At 38.6% G+C, this 16,453-nt stretch overlaps 1 protein-coding gene across 3 annotated transcripts in view; it reads right to left on the reverse strand.

The window, feature by feature from the left end:
• The window catches only part of DIS3L2 (DIS3 like 3'-5' exoribonuclease 2), a 380,125-nt gene that overhangs the window by 164,988 nt on the left and 198,684 nt on the right, over positions 1-16,453 (reverse strand). For all 3 annotated transcript variants that reach the window (XM_050751081.1, XM_050751079.1, XM_050751080.1), the window contains one exon: positions 11,286-11,459. In XM_050751081.1, coding sequence (XP_050607038.1) covers positions 11,286-11,459 — 174 coding nt within the window. The remainder of the gene's footprint in view (positions 1-11,285; positions 11,460-16,453) is intronic.

Raw genomic sequence — 16,453 nt, forward strand, 5'->3', positions numbered from 1 at the left:
TCCCATTAATTCTATTCAACACTGTACGGAAGGTCCTAGCTTGAGTAACTGCATAAGAAAAGGAAATAAAAAGCATCTAACTTAGAAAGGAAGAGGTAAAACTCCCTATTTGCAGATGACATGAACTTCTAAACATAGGAAATTCCATGGTATCGATGAAAGACAGAGCTAACAATTTTTTTTTTTTTTTTTGAGGCGGAGTCTCACTCTGTTACCCAGACTGGAGTGCAGTGGCTCAATCTCTGCTCACTGCTGCCTCTGCCTCCCAGGTTCAAGGAATTCTTCTGCCTCAGCCTCCCAAGTAACTGGGATTACAGGCGCCCGCCACCAAGCCTGGCGAATTTGTGTATTTTTAGTAGAGGCAGTGTTTCACTATGCTAGCCAGGCTGGTCTCAAACTCCTGATCGCAACTGATCCACCAGCCTTGGCTTCCCAGAGTGCTGAGATTACAGGCATGAGCCACCATGCCCGGCCAACAAATGATTTTTGTAATGTTGTAGGATACTAGATCTATACATAAATATAAAATGTATTTCTAAACATTAGCAATTAATAATTTGGAAATGAAATTAAGAAAACAATTTCATTTACAACAGCATCAAAAAGAAAAAATACATAGGATTAAATTTAACAAAGAAGCCTTCTATACTGAAAACTACAAAACATCATTGAAAGAAATTAAAGATCTAATTAATGGAAAGACATCCCATGTTCATAGGTTGGAAGACTTAATGGTGTTAAAATGGAAATGCTCCCCAAACTGATCTACAGACTCAGAGCAATTCTTATGAAAATCCCGAGTGCCTCCTGAAACTGACAAGCTGATCCTAAAACTTGTGTAGCAATGCAAGGAACCCAGAATAGTGGAAAAATCTGAAAGAAAAAAAAAAAGCAAAGTTGGAAGAATCACACTTCTCAATTGCAAAACTTACTACAAAGTTACAATAATTTACACAGTGTGGCACTTGCATAAAGACAGATATATAGATCAATGGAACAGAAATGAGAGTCCAGAAATAAACCAATACATTTATGGTCAAATAAATTTCATGAAGAAAGAATCATCTTGTCAACAAGTTTTTCTTATGGTGCTGAAACAACTGGTTATCCACAAGCAAAAAAAATGAAATGTGACCCATACCTTACACCATTTACAAAGATTAAAAATAGATCATAAATATAACAACTAACAGTATAAAGTTCACAGAAGAAAACTTATGTTGGCCAGGCACGGTGGCTCACGCCTATAATCCCAGCACTTTGGGAGGCTGAGGCTGGTGGATCACTTGAGGTCAGGAGTTGGAGACTAGCCTGCCCAACGTGGCAAAAACCCATCTCTATAAAAACACAAAAAAATTAGCAGAGCGTGGTGATGGGTGCCTGCAATGCCAGCTACCTGGGAGGCTGAGGCAGAACTGCTTGAACCCAGGAGGCAGGGGTTGCAGCCCAGCTCGCGCTACTGCACTCCAGCCTGGGTGACAGAGTGAGATGCCATCTCAAAACAAACAAACAAAAAGAAAACATATGTCTAAATCTTTGTGATCTTTGCCAATGGTTTTTTAGATATGACACGAAAAACACAAGCAACCAAAGAAAAAAACAGACTCAACTGGCCTTCATCAAATTTTGAAACTTTGTGCTTCTAAGAACACCATCAAGAAAGTGAAAGATAGGCAGCCCACAAGTAGGAGAAAATATTTGCAAATCATAAATCCGATAAATGACCAGTGTTTGGAATATAGAAACTACTCCTTTAACTCAACAATAGAAAGGTAACCCAATTTTTAAAAAGGCAAAGGATCTGAATAGATACTATCTGAGTAGATAATTCTTCAAAGAAAATACACAAATGACCAATAAGAACATCAAAATACGTTCAGTCTCATTAGTCATGACAGAAACGCAAATCAAAACCATTATGAGACACTACCCTACACCTACAATGATGGCTACAATCACAAATACAGATAACAAGTGTTAGGATATGGAGCAACTGAGCCTCATACATTGCCACAGGGAATGCAAATGGTACAGCTACTTTGAAAAATACTTTCACAATTACTCTGAAAGTAGACTGACCATATGACCCAGCAATTTCACTCCTAGGTATATAACCAGATATATACCCAAGATAACTGAATGTCCACACCAAAACCTGTACATAAATATTAATAGCAGCATTATTCATAATAGTAAGGCTGGGGAATCAACCCAAATGTCCATCAACTAATGAATAAACAAAATGTGAAATATCCATACAATAGAATATTATTCAGCTACAAAGCGGAATTACCTTCTGATATATGTAACGACATGGATGAATCTTGAAAACATTATGTAGGCCAGGTGTGGTGGCTCACACCTGTAATCCCAGCACTTTGGGAGGCCAAGGCAGGCGGATCACAAGGTCAGGAGTTTAAGACCAGCCTGGCCAATATGGTGAAACCTCGTCTCTACTAAAAATACAAAAATTAGCCAGGCGTGGTGGTGGGTGCCTGTAGTCCCAGCTACTTGGGAGGCTGAGGTGGGAGAATCGCTTGAACCTGAGAGGAGGTTGCAGTGAGCCGAGATCGCGCCATTGCACTCCAGCCTGGGTGACAGAGCGAGACTCCATCTCAAAAACAAACAAACAAAGAAAAAAACCCAAAACATCACATCAAGTAAAAGAAGTCAGCTACCGAAGGCAACTTACTGTATGACTCCATTTATATGAAATGTTCAGAATAGGGAAATCCACAGAGATTGAAAACAGATGAGTAGTTGTGAGAAGTGGGGGTGGAGAGGTAATGAGGAGTAACTGCTAATGGAATTTATTTTGGGGGTGATAAAAATGTTCTGGAATTAGATAGTGGTGATGGTTGAACGAGTCTACCAATGTACAAGAAACCACTGAATTTAAAAGGATTAATTTTGTGGTACTTGAATATCTCAATATAAAAAACAGACTTTGTCACCCTGACATTTAGTTATCTCTATACTCCAGTTTATTCCAAATCTTAGGCCATCTATACCACAAAATGAAATTTTAAAATATCACTATATCATTATAGTTAATTTCCAAACAGATTTTTTTTAGAAGATGTAGAAATTATCTTGCCCATGACTTGTATTTCGACCGTGCTATAAAAATATTTCTAGGGAATAAATTCAAACATTGTCTTTTGCCAGTAAGCATTTTTCCACCTGTTCAGACAAAAAAATCTATTGATCTTTGAGTATTTGTCTTTTCTGAGAGTAGTGCTATTTATCAACATGAATTTTATGGGCTGACGAAGTACTAAATACTTACAATTAAGAATGTCCAGTTGTGTATCTACTTTAGGGCCCATTAATCCTTGTTACTATCTATGCATTTCTTGTAATTTCACAGTGAGTTGGGATTTACATGAAAGGAATACTACTGCCAGTCGTTTCAGCTGACAATGACAGCTTCCCCATTTGATGCCAAACAATTTAATCTTGCTTCCCTCCAGCTAAGGAAAGAAGGGGTTCCCTTGGCAATCAAAGAACTGAGATTTAAAGCACAACCCTTGAATTTCCTGTGTAATTATCTTTCCCGGGTGGTCCATGGTGGGGCACAGTTGATATTTATTTGTCAGATAAATGCGGCAGACAGTCACTGATGGGATACCATTTTCTTTCAAATCCAAGAATGAGATAGCTCTAAATAACTCAGAAAAGACATTTCAAATACAAAGTCATGCACTGTTACAGGTAGAGGGGTTTGAAATACCTAGTTCAGAAAGTTGCAAAATGTATTCTAAGGAATACTAGTTCCACCAGAATCCATGAGAAGAAACTCTAAGAAATCTATTAACCCACTGTTTTTCAAAAACACTTACCCACAGATCCTTTTTCCGCATGACACCTATTCATGACCTAGCAACATGTTTTGAAAAATCCTAATCTGGTCAAAAATCCATTTCACAAAAGATAAAATTGCTCACTCCTCTCCACTTCCCCAGATTTAACTGATTTGCCTAAAATCACCTACCTAGGCCCTGGGGAGAACTAGGACTAACTTCTAGCACTCCTTCAATGCTGCCACACTGTCTTACCAGGGGAACATTTTCCAAATGGCAATTTAATCATATTGGACTTCCTGATAAACAGCAAGATCATTAGTCATTTAATGTTAGTTATGTTTGAAAGCTTTCCCACAAATGGGTTGACCTGAAAGAGGTTAGTATTATACGACTCTCCTTTCAAGTTGCTATTTCAAGGTTGGTTTTACCTGGAGTGAGAGGAAATTTCTGTCTATTTGGAACAGCTCCATCTTGAAGATTTTTCAGTATTTCTTACCACAACCCCCTTTCTGTGCTTAGTATTTTTAGCTCATTGTTTTCTATTTTGGCAGCCGAGAAGCTGCAGTTTGTAATTTTACCTCCAGCTTCATATTTCTTCTTAAAAGTGAATACAATGTCCTGTTTATAATAATAAAATCACTAGTTGGCAGGACGACATTAAATGGAAAAAAAAGAGAGAAGGCAATTGGAAAATTTAGAGCAAGCAATTTTAAGTGCCAAGTTTCACATTTGTAATGGTCTGGTGGAGGTCACTGGGCTTCCTTTTTATTGAGGGAATAGTAAAGAAATAGATACCCACAAGTTCTCTTGTAAAAAGCTATAGAAACCACCTCCACTCCAATGAAACTCATGGTTTTACTGAAAAGTGACATGATTCAAACTTCCATAATAATACTAACTACAGGAAAAACATAAAAATCAGTTTAGCGTGGTATTTTCCCCCTCCGATATTTAGGTTTTCATTTTCCACTTTAATTGAGCTTTTAGGCTTTGGTTTCCTATTCCAGTTTAGCAACAAAGGAAACAAAACAATATGAATGAAATTAGAAATAACTGGAGCCAGTCTCAGAAATAACTTCTGGGTTTCTTCAGCTTCTGGTGCAACCCCCCTTTAAGCAGTTTCCTTGGACATATTATCTTCCTGATCCTCAAATTTCTGCAGCACTTACGTTGCTTTTCTTTTTTAAAGCCTCAGATGCCCTGCTAAAGACAGCTACAGGTCTAGGCCATGCAAGCAGGGACTCTCCAGAGACTAGAGCTGAAGGTCCAGAAAAATGGTGACCCCCATCGGGAGGGCTATATCGCCCCTAGGAGTTCACGCAAGCCTAACTTCTTGAAAATTGCTAACCAACCATTTTTTCTTTTCAAAATAAACACTATTTCTTTCAACTTCAGTTTGCAAAATATTACCCCAATTCCATTGGACCAAAAAACTGGAATTTTACTGACATAATTGGATTATGAGGTTTAAAGATTGATGGAACTTTTCTGTTCCAAATATAATTGTTCAAATACCAAACCTAAACGGGTATGTAGAAGTTCTTACGTAGCTAGAGCCAGAGTAACACTGCAGGCTCTGAGGCAGGGTGACCCAGGACAGGGGATCAAGTGACCAAACCATAGGACTTGCAAGCCCTGTTATAGAAGGATCTTGGAGTCTGAAGGGAACACACTGCCTTTCTGCAGCCATGGACTATCACTAAAATGAAGACAACTTTAGTCACTCTAGTTCCCTCTAAACCTGCTCATTTCTCAGATCTCACCTCATGCACCAATGACTCTGGCAGTCTGTTCATACCTATTTTACAGCACTTGCCATTGTCTGCTGTAATAAATCTGAGTACGAATCTGTCTCCCTGAAGAACAGGGGCTGGCCCTTGGTTGTCTTTGCATTTCCAGTGGCTAACTTACTACTTGGCATATATATATATATATATAAAAAACAATATGTGCAAATAAATGTTTGAAAAAGGTTTGATTTTATTAGTTTTCAAAATATATATTAATTTATTCAATATAGCACATATTTTTCAGCATGTGCTGGGACTCAATCCTACTTCTTTTGACATTCCTAGGAAAATGAATACTGTTTTTAAAAACTCTTTGAAGGCAGCGGAACTCAGAGCAGAAGAAACCACATGATCACAAGCACTTGAACCAAGCACCTCCTCCTTCATTACAATTCTACGTTTGACTACTGTTTAATAATTTCATTCATGTTCTTCTGCCACAAAACTGAGAGTTCCACAAGGGCAGCAAATACATCTATTTTTGTTCACTGTTGTATCCTCAGTGCCCATGGATCGTGTTCAATAAATATTTTTGGTATAAAAACTGAATAAATCCATCATAAAACCAGCCAAAGAAAAGGAAAAGGTTATCAGATCCAACTACCTAAACATGCTTACCTACTGCTGTATGGTACTGCACGCTAACCAACTACATCACTGGAGCTCATTCCACACACTTATGGCTTCTCTTTATGTGTGTTAAAAATAAGGAATTAACTGACACTACATAACTACATGAATTAACCCTGGCACCCTCACTAGATGTGTGGGTCAGGTGGTAGGTGAGGTGTACAGATGAAAGAGTTGGCATTCCAGAACACAAAGGCAATGACAGCAGCACTCTTAGTTCCTATGCTTTTGCCAACTGCAACTAATGGGTCTTTACTCATGCCCAGATACATGGATTTATGGATATTGTCTAGTTTTAGCTAAACTAATCCTTGCAAAAAAGGTAACTGGCTAAAAAAGATTACTGCAAAGGTCCATATATTGAAGATAATACTAAACCACTAATATTCCTAGTAATATCATTAATACTAGAAAAATGGCAACACTGACATTTCTTCTGTGTCTAATATGAATTCAACTCCAGCCACATTATGATTTCAAAACAATGGCTGTCAGTCATATGTAACATATCAGATACTTTAGGAAAATTAAACATGCTTAATCTGTCCCTTCAAGGTAAAGGTGACATTTTAACAATAAGAAAACAAATTACTGCATTTTGAAAACAAAATAACATATTCAAATTTTAAAGATAACATTTTTTTAAAATGGATGTTTTGAAATACTTCCATTGCTATATTATTTGGGGCCTAAAATGATGTAAGTGTATAAACTACAAAAATATTCATATCCATAGACTTAAACTTCCTAATAGAATCATTTGTATTTATTTATTTTTTTGAGATGGAGTCTCGCTCTGTCACCCAGGCTGGAGTTCAGTGGCACAATCTCGGCTCACTGTAACCTCTGCCTCCCGGGTTCAAGTAATTCTCCTGCCTCAGCCTCCCGAGAAGCTGGGATTACAGGCGCCTGCCACCATGCCCAGCTAATTTTTGTGTTTTTAGTGAGATAGCGTTTCACCATGTTGGCCAGGCTGGTCTCGAACTCCTGACCTCAGGTGATGCATCCACCTTGGCCTCCCAAAGTGCTGGGATTACAGGTGTAAGCCAATGTGCCTGGCCGAATTTTCTAACTAGTTTTTAAAGATAACAACTAATGAGTAACTGGAGATTATAAATATATTTTTTAATCTAAAAATGCAGCATCTCTCAATGAATTAACAAGAACTGACATCAGAAAAGATGGAAATTTACTAGCCAAATTTCAAAATGAATTGGAATATAATTGGTGAATAGGACTGAGAAATGAGTATTATGATTTTGTAAGCACAACTCACATCTTCTAAACATATATCCTTTCCAATTATGATAATCATTACAACCAAGTACCAAAATATACAGAACTTAGAATCAGACCTCTGAATTTCCATATTACTAGTTGTTAAAGTAAAATTTTAATAAATAAAGAATATTATTCAATCATACTGCTTTCACCAAAAGTAAAATTACTATATACAGTTTTCTATACTTTTTGTAAGTAAAATGAAAGTATTTAAAAATTTATTTCTCACATTTTTTTTCTATTTTTACTTATGTTTATAATGTACATAATAGACTAGCAATGTAGTAAATTCATTTATCATTTTAAAATAAAGACAAGCATTAGTGGTAATTTACTATATTACTTCTTGATGCCTAAAGTAATAATTTCTAAACTTCAGAGATTACTACTTTAGGCATTAAGAAACATTAGAAAAATTCTAAATGCAAAGGAGTAAAATAAATCAGATTTGAATTTTAGAAACATAATCCTGAGGATAATGGGCAAGGATAACATATTTTAAGGTTGAAGTAATTTTTTTTTTACTGAGTATCGCTCTATCGCCTAGGCAGTGGCACAATCTCAGCTCACTGCAACCTCCGCCTCCTGGGTTCAAGCAGTTCCCCTGCCTTGGCCTCCCAAGCGTGCCTACTTGGGAGGCTGGGTAGGGATTACAGGCACCCGCCACCATGCCCAAAGTATTTATTTATTTTTTTTGGAGATGGAGTCTTACTCTGTCGCCAGGCTGGAGTGCAGTGGAGCGATCTCGGCTCACTGCAACCTCCGCCTCCCGGGTTCAAGCGATTCTCCTGCCTCAGCCTCCCAAGTAGCTGGGACTACAGGCCCGTACCACTATGCCCAGCTAATTTTTGTATTTTTAGTGAAGACAAGGTTTCACCATGTTAGCCAGGATGGTCTCAATCTCATGATTTGCCCACCTCCGCTTCCCAAAGTGCTAGGATTATAGGCGTGAGCCACCACGCCCCCCCCAAAAGTAATTTTTTTTAAAAATCCTTGTTACTTCATTAATAGCAGAGAGAACCCTATAAACTCCTTCTGTCTTTGGATCCTTTCACAGGGCACATATGTGTGGTGTGTGTGTGTGTGTGTGTGTGTGTGTTTAAGATATATTTTAACGAGGCTTTCTGCAAAGCAAGGTTTCTTTTCTTTTTTTTTTTTTCCCCCTTAGACAGTCTTGCTCCGTTGCCCAGGCTGGAATGTAGTGGCATGATTATAGCTCACTGCAGCCTCAAACTCCTAGGCTCAAACAATCCTCCCGCCCCAGCCTCCCAAGTAGGCACACATCACTGTGCCTGGCTAATATTTTATTTATTTATTTATTTTTTGTAGAGACAGGGTCTCACTAAGGACCTCTTATTCTATGGTCTAAACCAGAAGGCAATAAAGGTCAAAGAAGTGGGAAGACAGAGCCAAAGAAGTGGGAAGACAGTGGGAATTTATAGCAATATTGGGCCCTATAACCACTAACATGTGTATTATTTACCTGTACACTAAAAGGCTAGAAAAAATGGAATACTTCTATTTTGTGACTTTCACATTTATAATTTTTTAAAGTTATACAAATTACTTTAAAAAAAATTTGGACCAGGTATGGTGGCTCACACCTGTAATCCCAACACTTTGGGAGGCCAAGGCAGGAAGACCTCTTGAGGCCAGGAGTTCAAAACCAGCCTGCTCAACATAGCAAGACCCCATCTTCTCTACAAAAGTAACATAAAAGAATTAGGCAGATGTGGTGGCGCATGTTATAATCCCAGCACTCTGGGAGACTAAGGCAGAGGATTGCTTGAGCCCAAGAATTCAAGGCTGCAGTGAACTATGATTGCACCACTGCACTCCCACCTGGGCAATACAGTGAGACCCTGTCTTAAAAATAATAATAATAATTTGAATAGTATGGCAGTATGCAAAATGAAAACTCAAAGTTCACTTCCCTATTGCCTTACCACTCCACTGAATCCACTCTCCATGGTAGTCACTGTTAACAGTTTATTTCCTTCCAGGTCTTGTTCTATGCAGATATACTTTGATGTGTATATATATACACATATATATGCATATGTGTACATTTATGCAGTTTTTGTATTACTTTACAAAATATAGGCTCATATTCATATTGCCCTGAAACTTGCTTCTTTTACTTAATAATGTATTATAGCCATTCTTTTAGGAAAGTCAACATGGATATAGCTCCTTTTTGCAGAGCTGCAATTAATGCTATCATATTGACATAACACAGGTTACTAAACCATTCCTTTATTGATGGTCATTAGCAGTGTCTCTAATGTTTAACTTTTATGACAAGACAGCAATGAACCTTCTTGTACACTTTTTTGAGTAGAGTTTGGGGTGCAGGAGGAGGTACATTTAAAATGCTGATAGATACTGCAGCATGGCTATACTAAATTCTACTAAACAATAAGGTTCCACCATTTATTCTAACATTCTTTTCCCATTAAATCATTTGATAGATTCCTAGATTCAGGAAATGACCTCAGAAAACAAACCCCTCAATTTGTGTATGAGAAAACAAAGGTTCCGAGAGGTTAACGTTATGGGCCAAAGACCTCGGAGCCCCTGAAGAGATAACACACCCATGTGCTAGCAGGGGTTCAGTGATAGAGGGGTTACTATTAAAATCCAGGAATGCAATATGGGTTAACTGACTTCAAATGTAATATGTGTTCTATGAGAGATACTAACAAGTAGGAAAGGGCACTAATGATCATCTCCTTTTCCTTGCCTAACCTCAATAAGAAAAGAAAAAGGCAGTAAAGTACTAAAAGATACAATAGTAAGAGGGTACAGAGAGGGAGTATTCACAAACTAGGTGGGTAATGGGCACCCAGAGCTGAAAGTGTCATAAGTTCAGCTGCATGAAGCAAGCAAGTGTGGTGGTAAAGACTTTGACATGGGATGACCTTAGCAAAAACCTTCCACAGCCTCAGTGGGTTGTATGAAAAGTTTCTTGGTTCTAAATATCTCCATGTGGCATCCAAAAAGAATGCCAGTACTGAAACCAAATTCTGAAGAGAAATATCAGAAAAGAACTAACATCCCACAATGAAGAAACATCTTCAAAGAAGATGTTGTTATAAAAATACCACAAAAGTACTTTCCAACAAATTCCAGACCTAAAAGTAAGGCTTTAAAATGAGGCTCCAAGTACAGAAGTCTTGAATCCTTTGCTCTATGCCTGAAGAGGCCCATTTAAAGGAAGGCACTTCTAATTAGGTAACAGTCTTTACTTGACCAGACCTATGGCGTATAGCAATGAGAAGATGGGCGCTGTAGCTTTTGAAGTTAGAATGGTCTAGAACAGGGGTCAGCAAACTTTTTCTGTAAAAGGCTGACAGTAACTAGTTTTGACTTTGCAGGTCATATGGTCTTGGTTGCAACTCATCAACTGGGCTGTTGTAGTGCAAAAAACAGCATAAGCAACATATAAAATGAGTAAGTATGGTCATGTTCCAATGCAACTTTATGGTCGCAGAAATCTGAATTTCATATAATTTTCACAAAATATTATTCTTGTTTTAATTTTTTCCAACCATTCAAAAATGTAAAAACCATTCTTAGCTCATGGGTTGTATATAAACAGGTAGTGGGGTAGATTTAGCCTGTGGGCCATAATTTGCCAACTGTGGTACAGAAGCACTTATTCCCAACTGAACTGAACTTGAATGTTCATGGAAAGATGAAAACATCTAAGCCTATCCCCTAGGAAAGTTAAGGCAAAAAGGGAGAAATACGTTCTTAAAGGGTTTCAGGTGCTTACCTTAAATCTCTTCTCTTGCTGAACTCCTCTGGTGGAATTGTCCATGGCAGGCCTTGAGGAAGACATTCTAGAACTTCTGAAGAGAAATCAGAGAAATCCACGCCATACTCTGTTAGTATTCCTTCTGTTTCAGGCTCAATTTCACCAGCCTGCCCAAGACTCTTAGCCAGCTGCCTGTGGATAGAACAGAAAGGGAACAACTGGGTTAGCGAACAAATGGAATATAGGCACCTGCCTCCTCTCTAAAAGTAAGGTAGTAGGAAAGTTTAAAATCTCCTGCCCTTCCACCAGTAGAAACACGATCATCTGCAAATGAGGGATAAGGGGAAAGCAGAAGAGATAGTAGTGCTCTTGTCCTGTTAAATCTGTAACTACAGTGTAATTTTACCTTTTTTTATTTGGCATTCTGACTTGAGAAACAGAACCAGAGGGATTTTCTTAGGACCCCTACAACTGTTCTTCACAGAGAAGTCAAAACTGATATTATGATCAACCCAGGGTGCTGTTAAATTTATTAGTTTCAGAGTGCCTGTACCTTAAGTCATGCTTACTAGATTAGTTCTGATGTTCCTATTTCACAACTCCATGAGTTTTTATCTTTAAAATTTTAAAATATTTTATCTAAACACAAAAGTAATACATGTTCATTGCAGAGAAGTTAGAAAACACAAAATCCACTGAGAAGAAAATTAAAATTATCTGTAAACCAGTCACCCATTGACATTTTAGGGCACTGGCCCATTAAAAATTAAATTGCATTTAACAGGACAATGCTCACATTATGCACAGGGTTCCACCTTTCAGATGGCAGATCTCACTCCTTATCAAATTGACAGCTCTCTATTCTCATAAGTATTGTCATGCCACATCACAAGTCTAAAGTTGTGCGTTGAATACAGGCAGCCAACAGGAAATGTGTTATGGGCCTTGGCTGCCTTTGTAAAGGGTATTGCGGAGACCAAAAATGGCCACCTCCTCTGTTGTATAAGTCTACTTATCTACCAGGGTGATCCAAGAGTCCGCCCTCAACTCTTCCTGCAAGAAATTTAGCTCTGGCATCAGGACATTCTCCGGGGCTATTCGATTTCTATGAAAAAGGTTCTGCTTCCTAAGTAAGTGTAGATGCTTGGCTGCTGGAGTTCTTATGTGCACAGTGGTAAAGAGGAATAGGGGAGGTGGCTGCCTCATAAGCAGAACAAATTCCAATCTTCAGGCTTGCTACTGGAATGCAGCAGTGATGGCAGCAGGGCTGGCCCCATTTCTCACACTAGTCAAGAGAGACCAGCCCAGTCTACCTGTGCACCTGCCCACCAGCCTATGATCTCGGCAGCCTGCAGACTGACCTGTGGGCTCCTACCATATAATGTGGGCTCAGAAGAGTACTTTTTCCACAAATTGGTGGTCTCTCCCATAAAATACATCAAAAAGCCAGACAGCAAAAATATGAGAGAAAAATTAACAGAAAGCGATCTGGAAAATCCCCAAATATGTGGAAATCTAACAACCTATAGGTTAAAGAAGAAATAAAAAAAGAATTAAAAAATATTTTGGACCAAGCGCAGTAGCTCACGCCTGTAATCCTAGCACTTTGGGAAGCCGAGGCAGGCAGATCACAAGGTCAGAAGATCGAGACCATCCTGGCCAACATGGTGAAACCTTGTCTCTATGAAAAATACAAAAATTAGCTGGGCGTGGTGATGCCTGCCTGTAATTCCAGCTACTTGGGAAGCTGAGGCAGGAGAATCCCTTGAACCAGAGAGTCGGAGGTTGAGGTGAGCCGAGATCATGCCAGTGCACTCCAGCCTGGTGAAAGAGTGAGACTCTGTCTCAAAAAATATATATATATTTTTTGAACTGGGGTCAGGTATGGTGGCTCACACCTGTAATCCTATCACTTTGGGAGGCCAAGGTGGGTGGATCACTTGAGGCTAGGAGTTTGAGACTAGCCTGGCTAGGAGTCTGAGACCCGTTTCTACTAAAAGTACAAAAAAGTAGCTGGGTGTGGTGGCACACACCTGTAATTCCAGACACTCAGGTGGCTGAGGCATAAGAATCACTTAAACCCAGGAAACGGAGGCTGCAGCGAGCCGAGATGGCAGCACTACACCGCAGGCTGGGCAATGGAGCTGGATGCTATATCAAAAAAGAAAGGAAAGGAAGGAATGGAGGGAGGGAGGAAGGGAATTTTGAACTGAATGAAAACAAAACATGTCAACATTTGTGAGACATAGCTAAAACACTGTGTGGAGGGTAATTTATAGCATTAAATGCTCACATAGGAAAGGAAGAAAAGTGTCAAATCAGTGATCTAAGCTTCTACCTTAGAAAACTGAAGAGCAAATTAGATTCTAGGTAAGGAGAAGAAAAGAAATAATGAAGAAACAAGAATCAATGAATAGAAAATGAACAAATAGGCTGGGCACGGTGGCTCATGCCTGTAATTCCAGCACTTTGGGAGGCCAAGGCGGGCAGATCACGAGGTCAAGAGATTGAGACCATCCTGGTCAACATGATGAAACCCCATCTCTACTAAAATTACAAAAATTAGCTGAGCATGGTGGTGCATGCCTGTAGTCCCAGCTACTCTGGAGGCTGGGAGAACCACTTGAACCCGGGAGGCAGAGGTTGCAGTGAGCCAAGATCACACCACTGCACTCCAGCCTGGGCAAAAGAATGAGAGTCTGTCTCAAAAAAAAGAAAGAAAGAAAGAAAAGAAAATGAATGAATAATGAAAACAAATCAATAAAACCAAAAACTAATTCTATTTTTCATACAGGGTCTCACTCTGTCACCCAGGAAGAAGTGCAGTGGCATGATCATGGCTCACTGCAGTCTCAACTTCCCAGGCTCAAGTGATACTCCCACCTCAGCCTCCTGAGTAGCTGAGGCCCATCTAATTTTCGTATCTTTTGTAGAGATAGGATTTTGCCACATCGCCCAGGCTAGTCTCAAACTCCTGAGCTCAAGTCATCTGTCCACCTCGGTCTCCCAAAGTGCTGGGATTACAGGTGTGAGCCACCACACCTGGCTCAAAAGCTAATTTTTTGAAAAGAGAAAAAGATAAACTTCTAGCCTGACTGATCAAGAAAAACAGGGAGAGAAAAACACAAATTACCAATATCAAGAATGAGAGAGGAAACACCATTTTACATCCCACAAGCATTAAAAAGATAAGGGAATAATGAATGACTTTAAGACAATAAATTCAACATCTTGGATGAAGTGAGCAAATTCCTTGAAAGATGCAAACTGCGTAGGATAATTAAAATAAATTGATACCTGAATATTCCTATTTAACATATCTATTATTTATTATATCTAATGTACTATTAAAGAAACTGAATTCACAGTTTGAAACCTTCCCACATAGAAAACTCCAGACCCAGATGGCTTCACTGGTGAATTCTACCAAGTATTTAAGAAAGAATTATTGCCAATTCTACATAAACTCTTCTAGAATATAGAGGTGGATGGAATAGTTTCCAACTAGTTTAATGAAGACAGCATTACCTTGATATCAAAACCAAAGGATTAATGAGATCAATACCTCTCATAAACAGACTTAAAATTCTTACAAAGGTATATCAAAGTTATTGAAAAAGAAAATTTAAAAATTCTTACAAGGTTATTAACAAACAGAAATCAGTAATATATAAGAAAGAGGATACATCATGACCAAATAATGTAAGATTTGTCCAACTTCCCAGGGATTGATTGACTGAAACATCAATCAATATATCATATTAACAAACAAAAAACAAACACATATAACCATCTCAGTAAATGAAGAAAAAGCATTTGACAAAATTTCAACATTCACTTAAGACAAAAGCCTTCAGGGCATGAGTAACAGGAACTTCTTCAACTTGGTTAAAAGCCTCTATGAGAATCCTAGCACTAATGTAAAACTTAGTGGTGAAAAGCAAAATGCTTTCCCTTGGAGCAGAAAGAAGACAAGGGTGTTCATTTTCACCAATACTATTTAACATTGTACTGGAGGTACTAGTGAATGCCATAAAGCAAGAAAAAGAAGACGCATACAAATTGGAAGGGAAGAATTGCACGCTGCCTATAAGCAGGACAAAAGCCTACAATTCCCATCATAGAAGTGACCAGATTCCTACTACACAATGCCTGGCCTCTCTTTATACAAGACCCCTCTCACTCTGTGACAACCGAAATCCAGTACATTGTATGTGACTTAAACTCTGCCTCAACTCAAGACTTTGAATGTGAAGACAGAAACACACAGGCAAAAGGCTGCTTAGGATTCACTCACGACAGCTAGCATGGTTTCTCGTGATAGCAGCGGTGGCGGCAGCATCCAGTGAAAACGATGTCCTGCAAGAGTGGTGGTAAGAGAATAACTGGCATTATAACCAAACTAATCCTGATAAAAGATGATGGCTGGGCTTCTTATTCTTGGCTTTCCAGAGTTGCCTTAGTTCACATCCCTTTTCAGGTCATTCAAGTCTTGTGCTCAGTGAGTTCTTCAACATCCTCTCAATAAATTCCTTTCCCAACCAGAGATGGTTTTTCTTGCTTGTAACCAGCAACCCAGACAATTAAAGACTCAGGTCCCATTAATTTTCAAAAATGACAAAATTATTACCTGTGTTCACTAGAATGAAGTTCCAACTGAAGATATGGGGGACCTATTATCACAACCTTTGAAATCTGAAGGACACAGGAATTCAACACTGTGAGTACAAGATGAATACTTATAACAATGTTGTTTACCTTAAAAACAACTTTATTCTGGTGATAATAGGTAATAATTAGTCATTTTAAAAATTATTTTGTATTCTGAAAATTAATGGAATCTGAGTTAGTTCCAACCCATCTAACTCATTTACTGTTCTCACAGGTCCCTGAGGTTCTGTTTCCTACATTCGTCTCCTAATATCAACATCTTTAACAGTCTGTCTAGGTCCTTGTTTGTAAGCACAGAAGACCAATGCTGGCTGGAAAAGAAAAAAAGAAATTTATTGAAAGGATATCAAAGGGCTCACAGAAACAGTGAGAGGCTTGAAGAGCCAGAAAAAGGGGGAGAAACAAAGAATTACGTGCTTCATCTCTAAATTCTTCATTCTAAATTCATTTCTAAGATTGAAACTCAGGGACTTAGTATGTCCATCAAAAAAGTATCTTGAATCTCTTGTAGCTGC

This window comes from Macaca thibetana, chromosome 12 (genome assembly GCF_024542745.1).
Source record: "Macaca thibetana thibetana isolate TM-01 chromosome 12, ASM2454274v1, whole genome shotgun sequence".
Classification (NCBI taxonomy): Eukaryota; Metazoa; Chordata; class Mammalia; order Primates; family Cercopithecidae; genus Macaca; species Macaca thibetana.